Below are 26,282 nucleotides of genomic sequence, written 5' to 3'. Positions count from 1 at the left end.
AGATGGAGTTTTACTCTTGTCACCCAGGCTGGAGTACAATGGCTCGACCTCGGCTTACTGCAATCTCTGCCTCCCAGGTTCAAGGATTTGCTTGTCCTGGCCTCTCAAGTAGCTGGGATTATAAGCACCACTACCATGACTGGCTGGTTAATTTAGTTTTTTTGTTTTAGTTTTCTTGGAGATGGAGTCTTGTTCTGTCGCCCAGTCTGTAGTACAATGGTGCAATCTCAACTCACTGCAGCCTCAGCCTCCTGAGTAGCTGGGACTAAAGGCATGTGCACCATGCCTAGCTAATTTTTTGTATTTTAGTAGAGATGGGGTTTCACCACGTTGCTGAAGCTGGTGTCAAATTCCTGAGCTCAGGCAATCTGCCCACCTTGGCCTTCTGAAGTACTGGGATTATAGGCATGAGCCATCATGCCTGGCCCAACTATACTTAAAAGTAAGCAAACTGGTCGGGCGCAGTGGCTCACGCCTGTAATCCCAGCACTTTGGGAGGCCGAGGCGGGTGGATCACGAGGTCAAGAGATCGAGACCATCCTGGTCAACATGGTGAAACCCCGTCTCTACTAAAAATACAAAAAATTAGCTGGGCATGGTGGCGCATGCCTGTAATCCCAGCTACTCAGGAGGCTGAGGCAGGAGAATTGCCTGAGCCCAGGAGGCGGAGGTTGCGGTGAGCCGAGATCGCGCCATTGCACTCCAGCCTGGGTAACAAGAGCGAAACTCCGTCTCAAAAAAAAAAAAAAAAAAAAAAAAAAAAAAAAGTAAGCAAACTATAGCCAAAGCCAAAATTAAGTTCTCTTGTATTAAATCTCTCAGATTAGTTAATTCCTATCACCTGCAACAACTATACCTTTTATATAATCTTAAATCATATAAAATTTAAAACCTATAAAATTTAAAAAGGTATAAAAGTCACTAATTAAATAGAAGTTATGTTTAACTAACATACCATGGGCTGCTCTTCTTTGATCGGCCAGAGTTGCTATGTCTTGTAACTGTTTTCTTTGTTCTTCATTAAGACCATGAGTCAGAGCCTGATACCATACAGGATTACGATTTTGAATAGCTATCAAAAAACAAAAACAAGGGGAAAACAATATGAATAAGAGAAGCTTGGTAGCTCTTTTCTATTCCATTCCTACTACTCTATCCCAACCCGACACTGAAATTCTGATCTATTTTATATTCTCCAATAATTGTTAAAATTATCTTATTTATGAAACAACATATACCGGAATAAAAATTAATTACAGCTTATCTTTATACCTCCAAAAATGCTAATCATTCTTATGAGCCATCTCTCTAGCAAATAAGGATTCAGAGCCTAACTAGTTCTTACATAGTAAGCAACAAACTAGGGAGACTTCAGGAATAAAGCTAACCCAACAATCTTAAAAAACTCAGAGCTAAAGCAACTTGAAAATGATCAAGGCTACTTTGGTTAGAATTCTCAAATCACTAAATTTAAAAAGAAAAATGGGAAGCATTAAGTAGGCCAGACAAGGTGGCTCATCCCTGTAATTCCAGCACTTTGGGAGGCTGAGGCAAGCAGATCACTTGAGGCCAAGAGTTCAAGACCAGCCTGGCCAACATGGCGAAACCCCATCTCTACTAAAAATACCAAAATTAGCCGGGCATGGTGGCAAATACCCATAATCCCAGCTACTCAGAAGGCTGAGGCATAAGGAGACGAAGGTTGAAATGAGCCAAAATAGTACCACTGTACTCCATCCTTTAGGAACTGACATGTGGTGTTTGTCTACAAAGTACAAGGGACAGACAAAGCAAGTTAGGCATATCAGTCAGTTCTTGCTGCCATGTAGCTCAGAAACACTTTGTGCTTCTGCAACCTTGCATCAAAACTGCCTCATCATGAGCTTAGAAGACTCAAAACCCAGTCGGGTGCGGTGGCTCATGCCTATAATCCCAGCACTTTGGGAGTTCGAGGCAAGTGGATCATGAGGTCAAGAGATAAAGACCATCCTGGCCAACATGGTGAAACCCCATCTCTACTAAAAATACAAAAAATAGATGGGTGTGGTGGTACACGCCTGTAGTCCCAGCTACTCGGGAGGCTGAGGCAGAAAGAATCGCTTGAACCCAGGAGGCAGAGGTTGCAGTGAGCTGAGATCATACCACTGTACTCTAGCCTGTCAACAGTGTGAGACTCTGTCTCAAAAAAAAAAAAAAAAAAAAAAAAGATTCAAACCCTTGGTTATCAGAGAATGTATTCATCAGTTCCCGATGCATAGGAAATGATATATATATAACAGTAATTAACTCTGAGAGGAAAGGATCTTTTAAATACAGTGGCAATTTAATTTCTTAATGTGAATGGTAAAACACGGACAGATGTTATACCTTGTTGAAATCCAAGTAAATGAAGGCCAGGCGTGGTGGCTCATGCCTGTAATCCAAGCACTTTGGAGGTCAAGGCGGGAGGATCACCTGAGGTCGGGTTTTCAAGACCAGCCTGACCAACATGGTGAAACTCCGTCTTAAAAAAAAAAATCAAGTAAATGATTGTTATGTGGCTCCAGAATACTAGGCATATATAATCCTAAAATCTGAGGATTAAATTAGTCCTTTAAGGCTAAAAATTTGATTATGCCAAAAGGTACTAATTTAGTAACAACAGATTAAACTAGTTAACATACCATACAACATAGGAAAAAAATAATTATAAGATCATGTAAGAGTGGTTGCTTGTAAGGAAAGCTGGGAGGCCGAGAAGTAGTAAAGAGGCACTGTCACTGTATACCTGTTTGAACTACATTATTTTCCTATAATCTTTCAATATTACAATCTAAATGTAAAGTAACAGGATGAAGAAAGAATACTCAGAAACTATGGCAACCTTAGAAATAATTTTGGTTACATTGCCTAACAAGCCTTTTCTAGTCTAGGTTTGATATCCTCCAAACTCCTCCTCCTTTAAAGGGCAGATAGAGACTAGAACAGATTTGTTCAATGAAATGGATCCACATGTAACAAGTTAACTTACTTTGAAAGATAGCTTTAAATATCTGATACTCATCAACAGGGTTATCTTCGTCATCAATGATTGTGGAATAGCCTTCCAGAGCAGTCTCTTCAGCATCGTCTTCTTCCCAATCTTCATCATCTCCATCTTCACCTGCCTGCTTAGCCAGAATCTCCAAATATTCTTGCCCATCTTCATCAATATCATCTTCATCACTTCCCAGTTCCTCTGCCAAGTCATAATATAAGTACTTTTATAACAATGAGATATTTTACTGAACAAAGTGAGTCATCTCAATCACTGTCAGTAGATTACAAGTCACAACTGACAAGAGAGCTCCGAGAATTGGTGTTTAAATACATGTTCAACAATAAATAGAAACGAAAATTCCCGTAGGAGTCCAAGAAAACCAACCATGATTTAATATATTCTTAATACTAGACATCTGTAAAAGGACTGCATATTATGAACATACTACTGTTAAACCCACCAAACTTTTTGTAAGATTTTTTTTTAAAGGCTGGATGATAAAAGACAAAAATGGCAATAGCTATCTATGTTGAAACCCTTCTAATAATTTCTCTTAATATTTTATGAATTTATACACTGATAGTATATAGTGTCTTATAGATAAAATGTACTTCTCCACATTTAATTAACTTAATTTTATAGTGCAGTTAATGCTTAGGTTTAGGAATAGAGAGGATGGATGTCTGCAATAAATTTAGTCAACATTAATACCATAAATCATTAGCAGTTTAAAAACAAAAACCCCATAAATCTTGTAATAGTAACTATAATGATATGTGTACCTTTGTTAAGGCTGTTAATTCCATTATGTATTAACTGAGTACCATCTGCCAAAGACTATGTTAAGTGTTAAAAACTCCCTCAAGGCCGGGCGCGGTAGCTCAAGCCTGTAATCCCAGCACTTTGGGAGGCCGAGGCGGGTGGATCACGAGGTCAACAGATCGAGACCATTCTGGTCAACATGGTGAAACCCCGTCTCTACTAAAAAAATTACAAAAAATTAGCTGGGCACGGTGGCGCGTGCCTGTAATCCCAGCTACTCAGGAGGCTGAGGCAGGAGAATTGCCTGAACCCAGGGGGCGGAGGTTGCGGTGAGCCGAGATTGCGCCATTGCACTCCAGCCTGGGTAACAAGAGCAAAACTCCGTCTCAAAAAAAAAAAAAAAAAAAAAAAAAAAAAAAAAACTCCCTCATGTAATTCCCACAATATTTTTTTTTTTTTTTTTTTAAAGAAATGGGGTTTAGGCTGGGTGCTGTGGCTTATGCCTGTAATCCCAGCACTTTGGGAAGCTGAGGCGAGAGGATCACAAGGTCAGGAGTTCAAAACCAGCCTGGCCAACATGGTGAACCCATCTCTACTAAAAATGCAAAAATTAGCTAGGTGTTGTGGCATGTTCCTGCTGCCCCAACTACTTGGGAGGCTGAGGCAGGACTGCTTGAACCAGGGAGGCAGAGGTTGCAGTGAGCCCAGATCGCGCCACTGCACTCCAGCCTTGGCAATGGGAGCAAAACTCTTAAAAAAAAAAAAAAAAAAAAGAGGGGGTTCACTATGTTGCCTAAGCTGGACTTGAACTCCTGGGCTCAAGTGACTCCAAAGTAGCTGGAACTACAGGTGCATGCATGCCACCTTACAAACTTCCTCGACTCTTTTTTTTTTTTTTTTTTTTTGAGATGAAGTTTCGCTGTTGTTACCCAGACTGGAGTGCAGTGGCACGATCTCGGCTCACCGCAACCCCCGCCTTCTGGGTTCAAGCAATTCTCCTGCCTCAGCCTCCCGAGTAGCTACAACTACAGGCGCGCCCACCATGCCCAGCTAATTTTTGTATTTTTAGTAGAGATGGGGTTTCACCTTGTTGACCAGGATGGTCTCGATCTCTTGACCTCGTGATCCACCCGCCTCGGCCTCCCAAAGTGCTGGGATTATAGGCGTGAGCCACCGTGCCGGGCCAAACTTCCTCAACTCTTAAAAGGACCTATAATCTCTAGCTCTTAAATGGACTCAGCACTCTATATCAAATATATTATTATATACAGAATTATTTGGCTTTGTAATCCTTTCCCACAGTAGAGAAAAAACTTTTGAAGAAATGCATGACATCTCATTCATCTTTGTATCTATAGTGCTAAGAATGTGTAAAATGAACAAACCATTGTTGATTGCATACTAAAATGATCTGAACTGCTCTACATGTTGGTGATACAGCTCAAGTTCCTGCCTTCATCACTGTAGTGAGAAGATAGTAAGTCTTTCTGTGAGTGAAAGCATTTGGGTATGATCCCACATTTATTTGGGAGAAGGGCTAGGGAACAAGTTTTGTCCTCTTCAGTTGAAAATCACTTACCAGTTTCATCATCATCTTCAGCTTCATCATCATCATCACTGTCATTCTCGTGTTCTGCATGGCAGGCATATGCTCTTTTTAATCCATTAAATAAAAGGATAAAAGCTGGCAAAATCTGTCCAGAAACCTGATTTAAAACTTGGGGTATCTGTTCCATATCAATCAGAGCACAAAGTCCAAGAACACACATCTTTCTGTCATGAAGCCTAAGGGAAAAAAAAAGAGATTGTCCGTTTTCTTTCCTTAAATAAGCAGAGTTCGTCCCAAAGCAAATTTAATAAAATTGCAATGTGTGTCACTTACCCCAAGAAACAGTCAACATCATTAAGCCACTGTGTAATAAAATGATTTGTAACTGGTTCAACATTATTAGGGAAGCGAAGATTTTCTAAGGTATTAAGTAGTAGGTGTGGATTATAATACAAAGCTGCAATTGCAACTTGCAGACACATAGTTCGAAGTTCACTTGTCTTAACCTCTCTTGTCAGTCTTTCTAAGGCTGCTTCCACGAATAAGGGAATGCACTACAAAAAAAGACAGCAAAATATTCTAAGACTGTAGTTAATAGTATACAAACTATTCTAAAAATAAAAGCTTCTTTGTTGCCAATATTAACCCTATTGTAGCATCAGATGGCCAATATTTATTGCTAAGGCACTGCATGGGGAAATCTAATTTTAGAGCTACTAAAAGCTCATGATGATATCAATCATGGCTTCACAATGTTCCTATTAAAACTGGCCGGGTGTCGTGGCTCACACCTCTACTCCCAACATTTTGGGAGTCTAAAGCGGGCAGATCACTTGAAGTCAGGAGTTCGAGACCAGCATGGCCAAAATAGCGAAGCTAAAAATATAAAATATTAAAAATATATTTTTTTTTATATTTTACTACTCTACTAAAAATATGAAAAAATTAGCCCGGTGTGGTAGTGCATGCCTGTAATCCCAGCTACTTGGGAGGCTGAGGCAGGAACCTAGCTGCAGTGAGCAGAGATTGTGCCACTGTACTCCAGCCTGGGCAATAGAGCAAGACTCTGACTCAAAAAACAAACAAACAAAAACTGACCATGGAAATTACTAAAGCTATTTAAAAAAATCTTAAGCCAAAGTTTACTTTTCATGATAACAAAGAAGCCATAAAATATTTTTAACTAAAAATATTAGTTGTCTAGATGGCATAATAAACAAAAACATACAGAATATGCAACAAATGCCAAAAAAGGAGGAAAGAGAGTGGAAGGAAAAGATTACCCTATGAAGCCTCAACTATGAATCATTATTAGCCTCACTGACCTGGTCAATGCCACGACCTTTGCACTGCAGAATGATGACCTCTAACAATTTTGCTGCATGACATTCTGCATCTTCTCCTGCAACTCCTGTAAGAACCTGATCAACATAGAATATAAATTGCAGTAAGGCTTCATGAAATCTTTAAATCAGATATCTGAATCAAATAAACAATTTCCCACCAAATATCACTTGAAGTATCTTAATTAATATGGAGGGAGGAAGAGGCAGCCTGTTGAGAGCAAATGTTGCCCTACAAACTCCAGACAGAAATAAACGTGGACTTGAAGGCTAGTGAACTCTAGATGAGTGTAAATGATTAAGTGTTCAGGAAATGAAATGTAAATAGTATATCTCTATTCCCAGAATATTAATATAAACAATATAATTGGCAGTAAACAATGACTAATATAACTAGATAATTATGTGTGACTTCCTGTTCAGAGGGGAAAGAAATGAGTGAAAGAAATCTAAAAACTTCATGGAGCAAATCATTTTCTAATGACCTGAAACAGATATATTGCTAGAAATTCAAATGCGACCAATGACACTGACTTTGATATTGATGGAACCCAGTTTAACTGTTTCCCCAACCAAAACTGAAGGGGACATTCATCCCCTATTTCTTATAAACCCATAGTCACTAAGCTTTTCCTTTATAAAACATCTCTATCCATTCCTAAACTGTTCAAAAATCCCTTGAATTCTTGATTCTTTCCTGCTTTTGATTCCAAAAGACTGTTAGTTAAACTCCGGGCACTCTAAAATTCAAAAACGAATTCCGTGTCAGAGGGCACACAAAATTATCAAAACTGTGGCATCTAGGGACCAATGACTTTTAATTTTTAAAGCCCTTAATTCTGTCAGATCCATGTTTACTACAGTGTGGTAGCACATGAGTCTTCACAATTTCATACATTTTATAGCAGAAGCCTCATGAAATCTGATATATAAAAATGACCTACCTTTTTGCACATACTGTATATCATTTCAAGATACTTGGTATCAGACAGAAGTGTGTCTGTATCAACTGTTACATAATTATGAAGGAGGGGCATCATATCTATATTAATAAAAAACATCAGTTACACATCTTTACTAATACAAATGCTTTATCTTTGTTTTTGAAAAATTTCCTTAGAAAAAGGCAAATCTATGAGACCATTTTGTCTCTGACATTCACTTTTTATTTTTATTTTTTTGGGGGTGGGGGGACACTCTCACTCTGTTGCCCAGGATGGAGTGCAGTGGTTGAGGTTAAAGCTCACTGTAACCCAAAAATCCTGGACTCAGGTGATCCTCCAACCCCAGCCTCCCAGGTAGCTGGGACTATGGGCACACCCCACCACGCCCAATTAATTTTTATAAGTTTTTTTAGAAACAGGGTCTGACCAATAGCCCAGATTGGTCGAGAATTACTGGACTGAAGTGATCTCTCGCCTTCCCAAAGTGCTGGCATTACAGGCGTGACACACTATGCCTGACCTTAACATTCACTTTTAATTAAAATATATTCATTTATAATTAAATGCAGAAATGAACCTATTATTAAAGTGATTTTCTTTGTATTTAAACATAAAAATTATACACATTTATTTAAATTTATATGAAGATTACAAGGGGGTGTGTGGGTATCTATGTGTGTTTACAAATAATAAACCTAAAATTATAACTAAATTTTATAAGAGAAATCAATACCATGCATCACCAGTGAGCATTAACTTTTGCTGATAACTTTTCTGAACAATGAAGCAGTCCCGAACATTCAAAAGTGGACGTTCAAATGATAAGCTACAAATAAAGCAGGGAAAACCCTCAGTATTTCCATGCTGATTTGACTCACCTGTAAAGTAATCAAAGCCATCTTGCTGAAAGACTTCAAATACAAGGGGTAGTAGCTGCCACATCTGTGGAGATACTTGTTGACATGTCAAACTATGCGCTAAAGAGAAGATCTCCTCATAGAATTCTAAAAGAGAAAACTGAGCCATTAGTAAAACGCTTATGTGAAATAGCACTAGATTCTTAGCACAATCAGAAATATAATACCTAAGACATGCTGTTGTAAAACAGTACCAATGACTTGTAAGCAGATTCCCTCAAGCTGTTGAGTTATCTAAAAGAGAAGAAAAAAAAATCATATGCAACTACAGCCCACTGAATGACTTAGTAAGATAATGCATACTATAATTCAGTACACTTAAATATAGTCAATATTGTGAAGAAATATTGTGAAATTTTCACACAATATTGTGAAAGTTCATTGTTTTAAAATGACTTAGACATTATGAAACTGTGATCTCAGATAAGAATGTAATGAAGGCTGGTGTGGTGGCTGACTCCTGTAATCCCAGCACTTTGGGAGGCCGAAGTGGGCAGCTCACCTGAGGTCAGGAGTTTGACACGAACCTGACCAACGAGGTAAAACCCCGTCTCTACTAAAAATACAAAAATTAGCAAGGCACAGTGGTGGGTGCCTGTAATCTCAGCTACTCAGGAGGCTGAGGCAGGAGAATGGCTTGAACCTGGGAGGTGGAGGTTGCAGTAAGCAGAGACCGTGTCATTGTACTCCGGCCTGGGCCAGATTCCACCTCAAAAAAAAAAAAAAAAGGTAATGAAATACCATTACAATGAGAAAAACACGAGGAATGGCCACCTTAATTTACCTAAATAGGAAAAAACAACATTCTCAAGAAACGAAAACAATTATGAAAATGCAGGAGTCGGTCACACGCAGTGGCTCATGCCTATAATCCCAGCACTTTGGGAGGCCAAGGCAGGTGGATCACCTGAGGTCAGGACTTTGTAGCCAGCTTGGCCAACATGGTGAAACCCCATCTCTACTAAAAATACAAAAAATTGCCGGGTATTGGTGGTGGGTGCCTGGACTCCCAGCTATTTGGGAGCCTGAGGCTTGAGCCTGGGAGGCAAAATTTGCAGTGAGCCGAAATGGTGCCACTGCCCTCCTATCTGGGTGACAAAGGAAGAGTCTGTCTCAAAACACAGTAAGTTAAGTAAAAAAACTTGATGCTGCAAAAGGCAACTTGCTGAAAACATAATTTATACATAACACATATATTACATTACAAGCATCTGCACTGGAATTATAAACACCAAGTTCATGGCAGTATTACTTCTATGGGAAGAATGTATCTGAAATTGTTTTTGTCTCTCTTTCTCTCGCTCTTTCACCCAGGCTGGAGTGCAGTAATGCAATCTTGGCTCACTGCAACCTCCACCTCCTAGATAAAGGCGATTCTTCTGCCTCAACCTCCTCAGTAGCTGGGACTACAGGTGCCTGTCAGCACACCTGGCTAATTTTTGTATTTTTAGTAGAAATGAGGTTTCACCATGTTGGCCAGGCTGGTCTCAAACTCCTGGCTTCCAGTGATCCACCCAACATGGCGTCCCAAAGTACTGGGATTACAGCCATGAGCCACTGCGCCCACCCCGAAATAGTTTTTCTTAACATAAAAGAAACATTTTAAGTGTTAAAAATGTAATAAAGGTAAAGTATTGGTTATAGTTTTCTTGTTCTTTACTCTTTTCTGTATGTTTTAAATAATTCCATTTTAAAAAATCCATTATTAGGCAGCTGGGCCTAATACCTGTAATCCCAGCACTTTGGGAGGCCAACAAAGCAGGTGGATCACCTGAGGTCAGGTGTTCAAGACCAGCCTGGCCAACATGATGAAACCCCATCTCTACTAAAAATACAAAAATCAGCCAGGCAGGTGGCAGATGCCTGTAATCCCAGCTGCTCAGGAGGCTGAGGCAGGAGAAACTGCTTGAACCCAGGAGGCAGAAGTTGTGGGCTGATATCGCGCCACTGTGCTCCAGCCTACGAAACAGTGAGACTCACACACACACACACAAATTCCATTATTACAAGTTACTTTTCCAAAAGACAACTGGAAGAGAAGAAAACTACGAAGATGGTAGAGATGGCTGCATAACAATGTGAATATACTTAATATCAGTGAACTGTATATACTTAGAAATGATTAGGATTGTCAATATTATGTTATGTATATTTCACCAAAATTTTTCAAACAAATAAAAAGAAAACTAAGAAAAATATTTTTTTCCTGGGAACCACCATCCTTCTGGATATGAGAAAACATAATGAGGAGCCAAAATCCTGGGCCCTAAGACAGTAAAACAAACACTTGCTTCCTATTCCTTCTATTAATGCTTTAGAACTTAAAGTATAAGGCACCAATCTTATCTTTATAAAAGGGAAAATGGTTAACAAGGTACATGAGACAGCCAGAGAGATATTACAGCCCTCCAAAAAGCATAAAATGGCTTGAAAAACTGCAACATTGGATAATCTTCTTACCTCTTTATGATCTTCAACTACACTAAGAAGTGTGTCAATTGTATTCAGAATTCCCATAGCAGTAACTGCTTTGTCATCACTACCTTCTTCATCTGGCCCGGTCTGGATTACTTGGTTAAATGTCATTGCCTAGATTACAGAGAATATAACTCAAGTTTGTCATTGAGACATTATAAATATGTTTTGGTCTAAGACTTTTAATTTTTAGAATGTTCTCACTGGGATACCACAACAAATCAATGTCTCCAAATTGACTAATGATAATAAAGAGCTTAGGCTTTGTAATCAAATGGTCTACTCATTGGGTGACCTTAAACAAGTTACTTGACCTCTCTTGACCTTTTCTGCATGCTACTTCAGGGACTTCATAGACAACGCGTGAGGACTAAGTGAGGCAAGGTATAAAAAGTACTTAATATTTTGAATAGTTTTCATTAATATTGCTCATTAGCACTTGACAACGCCCAAATGAAAGTATATTTAATCATCAAGGGGATTACTGATTGATCTTCTGTAATATTCAATTGATTATTTTGAGCATTCCAGGCCTCTTCACAGATGGTCATGCCTGAGCCATCTAACTACTATGAGCCGGGCACGGTGGCTCACGCCTGTAATCCCAGAACTTTGGGTGGATCACCTGAGGGCAGGAGTTCGAGACCAGCCTGGCCAACATGGTGACACCCCATCTCTATTTATTTTTTAAAAAAAAACAACTACTATGAAGGTTCATGTATGAATCCTACCCCCACCCTGTCTAGCTTAGGTAATTAACCATTGTGTATCTCACATTTTCTCTGTAGAACAAGAATAATTCTCACACACAATTGTGTTAGAATTAAGTAAGTTAAGTGTCTGTCAAGGGCTTTATGTGCTATACAGTAATGTCTATCAAGTATCTGCTATAAGGCAAGGATCCCCAATCCCCAGGCCGCAGACTGGTACCGGTCCATGGCCTGTTAGGACCTGTAGGTAAATGGCAGGTGAGTATTATTGCCAGAGATTCTCATAGGAGCACAAACTCTACTGTGAAATGTGCATTAGAGGATCTAGGTTGCACATTCCTCATGAGAAACCACTGCCTGATAAGAGGGGGAACAGTTTCATCCCAAAGACATCTCCCCGGACCATCTGTGGAAAAATTATCTTCCACAGAACCGGTCCCAGGTGCCAAAAAGGTTGGGGACCGCTGCTATAAGGTAAGGCAAGCCACTTGTGACACAATCTGGAACATACTGAGAGCTAAATTAAAATGCTTGCAAAAATGATAGGTTCAAACAACATACCAAATGTTGTGTCATTTCCACAGCAATAGGAGTAACTTCTTCACTATATTCACAGATCATTTTCTGAATTACATTGGTAAGGTCATCATTTTCTGTTTCTCTTATAATATGAAGAAGAGCCTGCATTACAGGTCTGATGAATGGTGTGATATATTCTTTAGCTGTAAGAGAAAGAGTATATTAATGAGCTTTTTTAAAAGGTACTTTCACGGCCAGGCGCAGTGGCTCACGCCTATAATCCCAGCACTTTGGGAGGCCGAGGCGGGTGGATCACGAGGTCAAGAGATCGAGACCATCCTGGTCAACAAAGTGAAACCCCGTCTCTACTAAAAATACAAAAATTAGCTGGGCATGGTGGTGCGTGCCTGTAGTCGCAGATACTCAGGAGGCTGAGGCAGGAGAACTGCTTGAACCCAGGAGGCGGAGGTTGTGGTGAGCCAAGATCGTGCCATTGCACTCCAGTCTGGGTAACAACAGCGAAACTCGGTCTCAAAAAAAAAAAAAAAAAGGTACTTTCACATAAAAAAGGAAGTATGCCAAGTTTCTAGGATTATGCCTTTTTATAATCAGGCATAAAGACACTCATTACTATTTTTTTTAAATAAGAGGCAGGGGTTTGCTCTGTTGCCCAGGCTGGAGGGCAGTGGCAATCACAGAACACTGCAGCCTTGAACTGCTGGGCTCAAGTGATCCTGCTGCCTCAGACTCCCAAGTAGCCGGGCCTACAGGTACATGCCACAATGTCCAGTTAATTTTGAAAAAATTTTTTGTAGCAATGTTGCCCAGGCTGGTCTTGAACACCTGGCTTCAAGCATTCTTCCTGCCTCAGCCTACCAAAATGGTAAGATTACAGGCGTGACCCACCATACCTGGCCAACATTCACTTTTCTTGACATACAAATCCTTTACCTTTTTCTTGATTGCTGATCAATACTTGAAGGGCAATGGCAGCTTCCACTTTCACAGGCATTTCTCTATCATCAATCAGACATCTTCTTGTTAGCTCTAAGGCTGTTTGAAGGTTCTGATCACTTTTGAACTTCACTTCACAAAAATAGTGAAGCACCCAGCAAGCCTTTTGTAAAAATACAGAGAGTTAGTGTAAATACCTTGCCTTAAATTCCCCCAAGCTAATCTCTAATCCCCGAGTTCTGTGTATGGGACTTTGGAGGCTGGCCAGTGGTAGATGTGTCCAGAGACAACACTAGACCAGTACTATGATCCCAAGTTACTCTTTGGCTGCATAACATTTGTGTGGATAGCAAGATCCGAATGCAAAACACAGACAGACGCTGCTACCAGACACAGATGAAAGCTATGCACACATTACAGCAGCCATGTAATCATGTACATTAAACAGAAACCTAAAATAAAACACAGCCTTCAAAGTCAGCATTTAAAAGTTTCAATATAAAAGTCCACAGAGTCATTCATTACAAGACAGAAGTATATAAATAATGCAGCTTTAAAACATACCCTTGCTCTCATGTAGCCTAGTTCACTGCTGAAGAGAGGGAATACATGATTCTGCAACATGTATTCCATCTGATCTTTATAGATCTTTTTCTGTAAATACAAACAAGAATTATTTTGATACAGTTCCAAATACAATCATCACAATTTCCAAATAGATTAATACTGTTAAAAATGACTATTAACGCCACATCGTATTCTCATTTTTTGAATCCCAGGATCCACAACCAATTTTCTTATTCCAGAACTTCACCACTAAAAACCACTGAATACATTTCGACATGTTTTCACATTCCTTGATTAGAAAGCCATAATGCCAAATCTTAAAAGCAATAATAGTGTCTGACTGATTTAAGTTTGCTTAATTTTGCCACCTTACGAATTTTATTTTTTATGAAACTTTTAGAAGGAAAAAAACCTCTCTGGTAAAGTTTCTAGCTAACATGATGTGAAAAAAAATCCTGCTTTGAAACTAATAAACTGGCTATTGCCGGGTGCGGTGGCTCACGCCTATAATCCCAGCACTTTGGGGGGCTGAGGCGGGTGGATCACAAGGTCAAGAGATCAAGACCATCCCGGTCAACAAAGTGAAACCCTGTCTCTACTAAAAATACAAAAATTAGCTGGGCCTGGTGGTGTGCCCCTGTAGTCCCAGCTACTCAGGAGGCTGAGGCAGGAGAATTGCTTGAACCCAGGAGACGGAGGTTGCAGTGAGCCGAGATCATGCCATTGCACTCCAGTCTGGGTAACAACAGCGAAACTCCGTCCCAAAAAAAAAACAAAAAAAAAAAAACTGGCTATCTTCAAAGGTGCTACTTTTTTTTTTTTTTTTGAGACAGTCTCTCACTCTCACCCAGGCTGGAATGAAGTGGCACAATCTCGGCTCACTGCAACCTCCGCCTCCTGGGTTCAAGTGTTTCTCTAAAAAGGCACTCTCAATATTCAAGTTTAGTGGCAGGCGCCTGAAGCACAAGAATCACTTGAACCCGGGAGGCGGAGGTTGCAGTGAGCCGAGATCACGCCACTGCACTCCAGCCTTGGTGGAAAAAAAAAAATGCTGCTACTTGGGAGGCCGAAGTAGGAGAATTGCTTGAACCCAGGAGACCAGAAGCTGCACTGAGCCGAGATCTCGCCACTGCATTCCAGCCTGGGCAACAGAGCAAGACTCCATTTCAAAACAAAAAAAGTGGCAGGGTGGGATGGGAATAAGCAGTTTGAATCAATATTCTCTAAAAATATACAAATGGACAATAAACACATGAAAACTTTCAAAGCCACAAAGAGATACTAATTCATGTTTACCAGGATGGCTATAATCAAAATATACTGCTGGCAGAAATATAAATGGTACAGTGACACTGGAAAATGGTCCTGTGGTTTCTCAAATTATGACCAGCAATTCATACTCATAGGTGTATACCCATGAAAAATGAAAACTAAGTCCACATAAAAACTTAAACATGGGCTGGGCACGGTGGCTCACACCTTTAATCTCAGCACTTTGGGAGGCTGAGGCAGGTGAATCACCTGAGGTCAGGAGTTCAAGACCAGCCTGGCCAACATGGTGAAACCCTGTCTTTAAAAAAACAAAAAACAGGCCAGGCACAGTGGCTCAAGCCTGTAATCCCAGCACTTTGGGAGGCCAAGGCGGGTGGATCACAAGGTCAAGAGATCGAGACCATCCTGGTCAACATGGTGAAACACTGTCTCTACTAAAAATACAAAAAATTAGCTGGGCATGGCGGTGCGTGCCTGTAATCCCAGATACTCAGGACACGGAGGCAGGAGAACTGCCTGAACCCAGGAGGCAGAGGTTGCGGTGAGCCGAGATCGCGCCATTGCACTCCAGCCTGGATAACAAGAGCAAAACTCCATCTCAAAAAAAACACAAAACTTAAACATGGGCCAGGCCTATTGGCTCACACCTGTAATCTCAGCACTTTGGAAGACCAAGGCAGGCGGATCACAAGGTCAGGAGTTCAAGACCAACCTGGCCAATATGGTGAAACCCCATCTCTACCAAAATTACAAAAATTAGCCAGGCGTGGTGGCAGGTGCCTCTAATTCCAGCCACTCCGGAGGCTAAGGCAGGGAACCCAGGAGGCGTAGTTGCATGAGTCGACATTGCACCACTGTACTCCAGCCTGGGCAACAGAGCAAGACTCTGTCTCAAAAACAAACAAAAAAACTTAAACATGAATATTCACAGCAACATTTGTAGTAGCCAGAAAATAGAAGCAACTAATGAATGAATAAAATCTGGTTTATTAATATAATGAAATATAATTTGGCAACGAAACAGAAAAAGTACTGAAACATGCTACAACATGGGTAATCCTTGGAAACATTATGCTAAATGAAAGAAGTGACCCACAAAGGACTATACATTATGACTCTATTCATATAACATGTCCAGAATAAACAAATCCATAAACAAATGTGGCCTAGCGCTGGGAGATATGGGGTGAAATGTAGAGTGACTGCCAATGTATACAGAATTTCTTCTGAGGGTGATAGTTATACAACTGTGAATAATAAAAACTACTGAGTTGTACACCCCATAAGGCTGCTAATTTTTTTTATTGAGACCAAGTCTCCGTAGCTTGGGCTGGAATGTGGAGTGCAGTGGCATGACCTTGGCTCAGTGCAGCCTACACCTCCCAGGTTCAAGTGATTCTCCTGCCTCAGCCTCCCAAGTAGCTGGGATTACAGGCATGTGCCACCATGGCCAGCTAATTTTTGTATTTTTAGTATAGATGGGGTTTTGCCATGTTGGCCAGGCTGGTCTCAAATTCCTGACCTCAAGCAATCTGCCCTCTTCGGCCTCCCAAAGTGCTGGGATTACAGGCATGAGCCAACACACCGAGTGTATTTTTTATTTTTATAAAGAATGGGGGTGGGGGCGGTCTCAGTATGTTGCCCAGGCTGGTCTCAAACTCCTAGGCGTAAGCAATCTGCCCACCTTAGCATCCCGAAGTGCTCAGATTACAGAATTGAGCCACTGTGCCTGGCTGGCTGTTTATTTTTTAAAACTACTTGCACACACAAAAAAACTAAAAAACAAAAATAAATAATAAACAAAAAAACTACTTGTACACTCATGCACATACAAATACACTAAAGAATACCTTCAGAAGTATTTCAGCTAAAGAGCCAATCATATGCAGGGCTCCATCTTTTTTCCGTGGGTCAGCATTTGGTTCTGTAAGAATCTGGTAACAAAATCCCATAGTCTTTTGCAGTACCTAGATTAAAAGAGAAAAGCACCATTATTGAATTAGGCCAACAGTACTTAAAAAACACTAACAAAATGACTCACATGACATTTAAAACTGAGTGCATAGTTGAATAAATTTTAAATAATATAGGAAAAGTTAACTCAATATTAAATAAGCCTACCTCTTTCCTCTTACTACAGGCTGTAAACAAAAGTGTCTGGGCAGCAGTGGTAGGAGAAATGAAATCTTCAAACACATCTAGAGAACAAGTTTTAAATTAAGACAATAAACATTAATTTCTTCACAAAAGCATTAAAAACCATGCTTAATCTTTACCTAAGGTATGAAAATGATCCCAGATTCCCGTATAATTTTGCAAAAGCAGAATTCCATGCCTTTTCCATACAAATTAAGTGTTTTTGTTTGTTTGGAGATGAAATCTCACTGTGTCACCTAGGCTGGAGTACAGTGGGACAATCTCGGCTCACTGTAACCTCCAACTACTAGATTCAAGTGGTTCTCTTGCCTCAGCCTCTCATGTAGCTGGATTACAGGTGTCTGCCACCACACCCAGCTAATTTTGGTACTTTTAGTAGAGATGGGGTTTCACCATACTGGTCAGACTGGACTCGAACTCCTGACCTGCCCACCTTGGCCTCCCAATGTGTTGGGATTATAGGCAATAGTCACCACACCTGACCTGTACAAATTAAATGTTAATCCATGAATTCTTCTGAATAGTTTTTCATTTTTCTTTTTTAACCCAGAACTTAGCAGTTTCAATTATATGTATGAAACACTACCAACATGAGAATTTTCACAATAGCGTCACAAAAGTACAAGCTGCAAAAAGCACAGATGATCTGGTAAGAAGGCCTTCACATTATTAGCCAAATTACAATTCTTTAGTTCTGTGCAGGGACTTCATGTGACTCCAGCTTCCAATGTATTTTCTCATTTCCCACACATATGACGACCAACATAAAATCCAAAAGTATACTTGAGACATTTAGTGTTGAGGTGTAATCTTGAATATCTAACCGTTTTGGCATTCAGTAATAAAAGCTTAACAGTATTGAATTTGTGTCTGCTAAAAATAAGATGATTATCAATAATGAATGGTCCCTAAAATGAATAGCCCCAAAAAGGACTCCACAAGGGATCAATTATATTAAAACAACAAAGAAGGGCTAGGCGTGGTGTGGTGGCTCACACCTGTAATCCCAGCACTTTGGGAGGCCAAGACAGGTGGATCACCTGAGGTTAGGAATTTGATACCAGCCTGGCCAACATGATGAAACCCCATCTCTACTAAAAACACAAAAACTCAGCTGCGCGTGATGGCAGGCGCCTGTAATCCCAGTTACTTGGGAGACTGAGGCAGGAGAATCGCTTGAACCTGGGAGGCAGAGGATGCAGTGAGCCAAGATTGGGCCACTGCACTCAAGCCTGGGTGACAAGAGTGAAACTCGTCTTAAAAAATAAAAAATAAAGAAGATACCAATACCCCATAGGTTGGCTACACACAATCACTCTAATCTTAATTACTGACTTTTTTTGTTTCTAAAAAGGTATATATTTCTTTTTTTTTTTTTTATTTTTTATTTTTTATTGCATTTTAGGTTTTGGGGTACATGTGCAGAACATGCAAGACAGTTGCATAGGTACACACATGGCAGTGTGTTTTGCTTCCTTTCTCCCCTTCACCCACATTTGGCATTTCTCCCAAAGGTGCATATTTCTTACCAAACTTCATGCGTATATATTCATAAGGGTCTTCTTGCCAAAGTTCTTCATCAGCATCTGTATAGCACATCAATGGAAAAATAACATCTTGGATAATGCCCTGCAATTTAAAAGTTAAGAAAACAGTAGCCATCAGTTTTCAAATTTAAACCTTCAAATTTCCTCTAAGTATTAAAACTCAAGTAACACTATGATATATTTTAAAGCTTAATATCAAACTTTAGTAATGCATTTAATGTGTTCTAAGATCAACTATCTAACTACATGTACTTCCCCTCTCTGTAACAAGTAATTATAAGATATAAGTGTACGTATGCTGCAAATAAGTATCCTAAAAATATACACATATGTAAGTCTACAAAATTCTACAGCTCTAAATAAACCAAATTAATTATTCATAGAAACAGGAGATAAGCCACTTATGCTAGAAACTAATCTGGTGAAATAAAGTCCCTTGGTTACTCCAAATTACATGATAAAATGTAATCATAGACCAAGAGTAAGAACTTAAATCAAGTTTGAAGATAACAGTTTTGGATTAAAAGGTAAGTTGAATAGTCACAAAATACCTCTCATAACTTTATGTCAGAGTGTCTGTCTCCTTTTTCTGCTATACTCTCAAAACAACCACCAGAAGTAAACTAACACAACTTAACAAACATGCAAGTTTTCAAATAAAACATTTCAGATAAATTATTACTTGTATATGGGGCTTCAGATTCTTCCAGGTGAGAGCATGAGAAACTCCTTGATTGATATAATTTAATGTCTGTTGTAAAACTCGAGGAGCCATATATTGCTTCTCCTTGTACTGATATAACACCTTCAATAAAACCTTGGGAAAAAAATTTTCAATCAAAAATCAATGTCCAAAGAGAAATTTCAATCACTTACAAACCAGTCAAAACAGTTAACATATATCTTAATGCCCTGGTCATCAAGAAAACCGCATTCTGTTAAAAATAATTCAACCCATTTCTGATTAAGAATAAAAAGAAAAGTACATGCTATCTTTTTTTTTTTTTTTTTTTCTTTGCTAAAGACAGTGGCTCACTATGTTGCCAGGCTGGTCTTGAACACCTAGCCTCAGGTAATCCTCCTGTCTCAGCCTCCCTAAGTGCTGGGATTACAGGTAGGTTTAAGCCACCACACCTGGCCCATATGCTACCTATTGAAAAACTAAAGTATTGAGAGAAAGCCCTATCTTGTTAAAGCCATCTTGTAAAAAAAAACACCTCACTCAAAGCAGTTAACTGCCTATTCAGCATCTGTCAATAGTTCTAATTCTAATTCATGTTTCAGAACACTGGTACTTATAGTCCACAAACCTCTAGTGGTCCCCAAGACTATTTCAGAGGATCTACTAGGTTAAAGCTACTTTCATAATGATGTTGTTGGCTTTCTTTAAAAATGCTGGGTTTTGAGTAAGTAAGTATTTGTATCAATGGCACAAAACCACGGTGTTAAATGTTGTGGTGCCTTATTTGTATAATGACAGTATGATATTAAAGTCTCTGTATTCTTTCTTTTTTTTTTTTTTTTTTTTGAGACAGCACCTCGCCTTGCTGCCCAGGCTGGAGTGCAGTGGTGCAATCTCAGCTCACTGCAACCTCTGCCTCCTGGGTTAAACCAATTCTCCTGCCTCAGCCTCCCTAGTAGCTGGGACTACGGGTGAGCACCACCAGGCCCAGTTAATATTTGTATTTTCAGTAGAGACAGAGTTTTGCTATGTTGGCCAGGTTGGTCTCGAACTCCTGATCACAGGTAATCCACCTGCCTTGGCCTTGCAAAGTGCTGGAATTACAGGTGTGAGCCACTGGCCTCTTTACACCCACATTCTTACAGAATAAGTTTTCCTTAAGAATAACTTTGATGAGAAGAAAAACTATGATTATTCAGTAAGAAGTATACAGATAGCCATTCTACTACATATCAAAGTACAATGGTTAAACACTTGGTAAGAGATTGAGTTGAAGGCTAAAATAGTCACTGATTCCACAAAACACTATTTTAGGCTTGAAAGAACAACTGATAGACAATAGTAATTTAGACTATGAATATGGCAGATTTTTTCTCAAAAAAATGAATAAAATGAATCCATCATTTTAAGGAAAATTGCTGACAATATGTTACCAGTGTTAAATTTGAGGTTTCTAGCAAAAATTTGAATTGTGGGCTGAGCGTGGCAGGTCACAGCTATAATTCCAGCACTTTAGGAGTCCAAAGTGCACAGATCACTTGAGGTTAGGAGTTTGAAACCAGCCTGGCCAACATGATAAAATCCCATCTCTACTAAAAATACAAAATGAGCTGGGTATGGTGGTGGGCACCTGTAATCCCACTACTCAGGCGGCTTAGACATGAAAATTACTTGAACCCAGTGGGCGGAGGTTGCAGTAAGCCAAGGTAGCATCACTGCACTCCAGCCCAGAGAACAGAGCAAGACTCCATCTCAAAAAAAAAAATGAGAATTCTGTAACTAGACTGAAGGCAGTGGTGACTCACGCCTGTAATACCAGCACTTTGGGAGGCCAAGGCGGGCTATACCAGCCTGACCAACATAGAGAAACCCCATCTCTACTAAAAATGCAATGCAAAATTAGCCAGGCATGGTGTCACATGCCTGCAATCCCGGCTGCTCGGGAGGCTGAGGCAGGAGAATCACTTAAACCCAGGAGCAGAGGCTGTGGTGACCCAAGATTGCACCATTGCACTCCAGCCTGGGCAACAAGAGCAAAACTGTCTCAAAAAAAAAAAACTGTTAATATGTAACGAGCCTGTTATTATTTTTTAATGAACTGCTTAATTTTGTTTTAACTTCTAATGTGATAAATATCACTGAGTATAACTCACATAAGAACCCAATGGTATCTTTAGTAATTTAAACATTAAGAGATCCCGAGACCAAAAATGTTTGAGACCTGCTGTAGGGTCCAAACGTGAACTCTTCAGATATCAAAGAAACCAGAAATAAACAAGACAGAAATTAACTTAAAGATGCCATGTTTCTACTTAGAAAAACCAGTAACAGACTTACTTGCTGGACACCAACAGCAAATGCCTTCAGAAATACTTCAGCAAATTCATTATACTCCTTGGAAACATTGCCAGGGCTTCCATATCTAAAAGAACATCAAAATGCCCATTGTTTCTTTATAATGTTTTATGCCAGCACTTATAAAAGCAAAACCTTAAAAAATTAATTTAAATCACCATATATGGATAAGATTACCTTTCAAAAAGCCTTGCTAAAATATGTAAGGCCCACTTCTTACATTTCCACCATGGTAACTCAGGCCGATCATCTTCTTCAACTTGAAGTGTTTCCTTTGAAAAGATACTTATTTATTGTAAATTACACAGTCTCAGGGATGTCAAATAAAGAAAAAAAAAAAGATCCTTATTTAATGATAGAGATAATACAACATAGGAGGAACAGCATGAGAAGAAAACAGATTGACAAAAATATGAATGCTTCTCTAATGTTGGCCTTTCATAATAGAAGGGTAGACTTGTGTTAACCTTCAAAAAGTGTTAAAAGTGTTAACCCTAGTTAAATCCAAGAGACATCCTCACTGCTTCACTAGTTGGTTATAAAAGACATGCTTCTTAAAATTCTTCTACAAGCTTAAAACCAAACATTTTAGTCAAGATCTAAATAGTATAGTCAAGGCCATGACAATTATAGCTTAATCAAAGTCAGTATATTTTATAATAAAAAGAGCATGAGAAACATCATTTCAGAAATCTAGTTTCAGATATGTAAGTATAAATGCACAAGAATGTGTGTATGAGAATATTAATTACAATACTATCTGTAATGGTAAAAAAACTGGCAAGAACCTGAACATTCATTAATAAGAAAATGTTTAGGGAACGATCCAAGATGGCCGATCGCTAACATCCCAGGACTGCAGCTCTCAGGGAAGGCGCAAAGAACTAGAGGACGCCACACTTTCAGACAAATTCTGGTCGCTCACGGAGCAGAAGATCCCCCAGTGGAGGAAACACACGGGTGGCCAGCGCGACTCTCGTGGCCGGCACAGCGATTCCGCTGGCACCTTGGCGCGGCAGCTCTTGGAGCAGAGTAAACAGGTTCGGAGGACCCACACGGGCCCTCAGCACGACACCAGAGCCCCGCGCAGCGGCTGTGACGGCACCTCGGTGTGGCAGCGCTCGGCGCAGAGTAAACAGGACCGGTTTCCCTTCTGACCGAGGTTTGGAGCCCCAGGAAGGCAGAGTCGCCTACTACGGACACAAGAAGGAAGCCAGACAGGAGAATCTTGGGCAGAAAAGCACCATCAGTTTTAACGCCGCTGCTCTGGCCCTGGGAACTAACAACCTGGACGCCCACTCAAGAGACCTAATCTGAAAGTTGGTAATTTCAAAGACGACAGGAGGATAAATTTATAATGACGGGAAGAAACCAGCGTAAAAAAGCTGAGAATACTCAAAATCAGAACGCCTCTCCCTCTAAAGATGATCACAGTTCCACATCAACAATGGAACGAGGCTTGATGGAGAACGAGCGCATCCTGATGACAGAATCACTCTTCAAGCAATGGGTAATAACAAACTTCGGTGAGTTAAAAGATCATGTAGCCCAACGTAAAGAAACTAGGAACTTTGAAAAAAGGTTTGATGAAATCCTATTGAGAATAGACAACTTAGAGAGGAGTATGAGTGAATTAATGGAACTGAAGAATACAATACAGGAACTCCGAGAAGTATGCACAGGTTTAAACACTCGAATTGTTCAAGCAGAAGAAGGGATATCAGAGGTCAAAGTCCAACTTAATGAAATAAAACGTGAAGAAAAGATTAGAGAAAAAAGGATAAAAAGGAATGAGCAAAGTCTCCAAGAAATGTGGGACTACGTGAAAAGACCAAATTTACGTTTGATAGGTGTACCTGAATGCGACAGAGAGAATGAATCCAAGCTGGAAAATACCCTTCAGGATATTATTCAGGAAAATTTTCCTAAACTAGCAAAGCAGGTCAACATTCAACCCCAGGTAATATGGAGAACACCACAAAGATATTCCTCAAAAAGAGCAACCCCAAGGCACATAATCGTTAGATTCACCAGGGTTGAAATGAAGGAGAAAATACTAAGGGCAGCCAGAGAGAAAGGTCAGGTTACCCATAAAGGCAAGCTTATCAGACTTAGAGCAGATCTCTTAGCAGAAACTCTACAAGCCAGAAGAGAGTGGGGGCCAATATTCAACATCCTCAAAGAACAGAACCTTCAGCCCAGAATTTCATATCCAGCCAAACTAAGCTTCACAACTGAAGGAAAAATAAAATCTTTTATGAACAAGCAAGAACTCAGAGATTTTATTACCACCAGGCCTGCTTTACAAGAGCTTCTGAAAGAAGCATTACACACAGAAAGAAACAACCAGTATTAGCCTTTCTAAAAATACACCAAAAAGTAAAGAGCACCAACATAAAGAAGAATTTACACCAACGAATGGATAAAACAGCCAGTCAACATCAAATGGCAGTAACCCTAAATTTAAATTGACTAAATCCCCCAATCAAAAGACACAGCCAAAACCCAATGGCATGTTACATCCAGACCTGTTTCACATGCAAGGATACACAAAGACTCAAAACAAAGGGATGGAGAAAGATTTACCAACCAAATGGACAGCAAAAATAAATAATAAATAAAAAGCAGGAGTTGCAATTCTCGTATCGGACAAAATAGATTTTAAAGCAACAAAGATATAGTGGTAAAAGGATCAATGCAACAACAAGAGCTAACGATCCTAACACCCAGATACGAGACTTAGATTCAATGAGACAGAAAATTAATAAGGATATCGAGGACTCGAACTCAGATCCGGAACAAGTAAACTTAATAAATATTTATAGAGCTCTCCATTTCAAATACACAAAATATACAATCTTGTCAACACCACATCACACCTACCCATAAGTTTAAATGAAACATTGATTGGCCATTATTAATACCCAATTTTTTTCAAAATAAAGCAATATTTCCATTTACTCTCCCTCTTTCTTCCTCTCATTTACTTATTTTTTTTTTCTTTTCTTCTCTCAAAAAAAAAAAGAAATCAACTTGTAAACCTCTAGATCCAGGTCGGCAATGTCTCTCTCATTGCTTGATTTCCTTCCTTCCTTCCTTCCTTCCTTCCTTCCTTCCTTCCTTCCCTCCCTCCCTCCCTCCCTCCCTCCCCGCTTCCTCCCTTCCTTCCTTCATCCCTTCCTTCCTCCCTACCGTCCTTCTTCCCTCCCTTCCTGCCTTCCTCCCCCCGCCAAAAAAAAAAAAAAAAAAAAAAAAAAAGAAAAGAAAAATGTTTAATTATGTAACATCCGTAAAAGACTACTATACAATCACTGAAAGAAGGAACTGGATCATTATATATTGACCTAAGACATCCATGACCTATTTTTAAAGTAGGATAAGGGAGTGAATATACAGAGCAATTGAATACTCTCATACATCTCTAGTGAGAGCAATACTACGGGCTACTTTGGAAGTTACTTGCAAAATTAAACATACACCTTCTTTATGACCCAATTCCTTTCTTTGACATTTATACAAGAGTGTAAAAAACATGTAACCATAAAAAGACACATAAGAATGTCCATAGCTTTATCTATAATACCGAAAAAGTAAAACTATGTGGATGTGCATCAGCATCTAGATATTGTGATATATCTATACAATGGGCTTAGCAATAAAAAAGAATAAACTACTACTATACAACATGAAAGAATCTTATAAACATATTAAGTGAAAGAAGCCAGAAACAAAAGATTACTTATTAAGTTCTAAAATAGATGAAATCTATTGTGCAGGAAATGAGATGATAGCAGAGATGACTAGAACCAGCCATGAAGCAAACATTCTGAGGTGATGGTTACATGGGTACATATAATTGTGATAACTCACTGAATTGCTTATTTATAATTGGTGCACAGATTATAAATTATACCACAAAAAGGTGCAGAATATGTATGTGAGACTTTTAAAAGTTGTATTTTATTTCATGCTATGGATAAAAGAAAAAAAAGTTGTATTTTATATGTATTAAATGTACACAGCAGGGCACGGTGGCTCAAGCCTATAATCCCAGCACTTTGGGAGGCCGAGGTGGGTAGATAATGAGGTCAAGAGATCGAGACCATCCTGGTCAACATGGTGAAACCCCGTCTCTACTAAAAATACAAAAAATTAGCTGGGCATGGTAGCGCGTGCCTGTAATCCCAGCTACTCAGGAGGCTGAGGCAGGAGAATTGCCTGAACTCAGGAGGCAGAGGTTGCGGTGAGCCGAGATCGCGCCACTGCACTCCAGCCTCGGTAAGAAGAGCGAAACTCCGTCTCAAAAAAAAAAAAAAAAGTACACAGAAAAATATACACCAAACTAGTTTGCTGTGGAGTGTGTAGAAATGTTTCTTTTGCATTGTTTATAAATCTTTTTGAAACAAATATTTAAAAGAAAAATTAAACTACAAAATAGGACTTTGGTCTCGCTTATGTAATTAACAATATTATATTGAACAAATTACATAACTTTCCCAGAAGGAATTTT

The 26,282-nt window shown here is 39.5% G+C and overlaps 1 protein-coding gene and 1 non-coding gene across 4 annotated transcripts in view; both read right to left on the bottom strand.

Annotated features, from left to right (window-relative positions):
- IPO7 (importin 7) overlaps positions 1 to 26,282 on the bottom strand; it is a 60,679-nt gene that overhangs the window by 3,421 nt on the left and 30,976 nt on the right. For all 3 annotated transcript variants that reach the window (XM_054242049.2, XM_002755029.7, XM_009007649.5), the window contains 18 exons: positions 21,950 to 22,044; positions 21,755 to 21,839; positions 19,418 to 19,552; positions 18,718 to 18,817; positions 17,153 to 17,229; positions 16,882 to 16,998; positions 13,757 to 13,846; positions 13,190 to 13,355; positions 12,281 to 12,441; positions 10,995 to 11,123; positions 8,702 to 8,768; positions 8,496 to 8,621; positions 7,618 to 7,715; positions 6,656 to 6,751; positions 5,664 to 5,884; positions 5,361 to 5,566; positions 3,011 to 3,217; positions 956 to 1,072 (listed from right to left, as the gene is read on the bottom strand). In XM_054242049.2, the coding sequence (XP_054098024.1) occupies positions 956 to 1,072; positions 3,011 to 3,217; positions 5,361 to 5,566; positions 5,664 to 5,884; positions 6,656 to 6,751; positions 7,618 to 7,715; positions 8,496 to 8,621; positions 8,702 to 8,768; positions 10,995 to 11,123; positions 12,281 to 12,441; positions 13,190 to 13,355; positions 13,757 to 13,846; positions 16,882 to 16,998; positions 17,153 to 17,229; positions 18,718 to 18,817; positions 19,418 to 19,552; positions 21,755 to 21,839; positions 21,950 to 22,044 (2,293 nt within the window). The remainder of the gene's footprint in view (positions 1 to 955; positions 1,073 to 3,010; positions 3,218 to 5,360; positions 5,567 to 5,663; positions 5,885 to 6,655; positions 6,752 to 7,617; positions 7,716 to 8,495; positions 8,622 to 8,701; positions 8,769 to 10,994; positions 11,124 to 12,280; positions 12,442 to 13,189; positions 13,356 to 13,756; positions 13,847 to 16,881; positions 16,999 to 17,152; positions 17,230 to 18,717; positions 18,818 to 19,417; positions 19,553 to 21,754; positions 21,840 to 21,949; positions 22,045 to 26,282) is intronic.
- On the bottom strand, positions 13,432 to 13,613 carry LOC118145996 (small nucleolar RNA SNORA23). The gene has a single exon (XR_004731466.1). It is a non-coding gene; the product is annotated as a small nucleolar RNA SNORA23 (small nucleolar RNA).

The sequence above is a fragment of the Callithrix jacchus genome, chromosome 10 (genome assembly GCF_049354715.1).
Source record: "Callithrix jacchus isolate 240 chromosome 10, calJac240_pri, whole genome shotgun sequence".
Classification (NCBI taxonomy): domain Eukaryota; kingdom Metazoa; phylum Chordata; class Mammalia; order Primates; family Cebidae; genus Callithrix; species Callithrix jacchus.
Note: the sequence above shows the minus strand (reverse complement) of the source record. Positions and strands in the feature narration are given on the sequence as shown.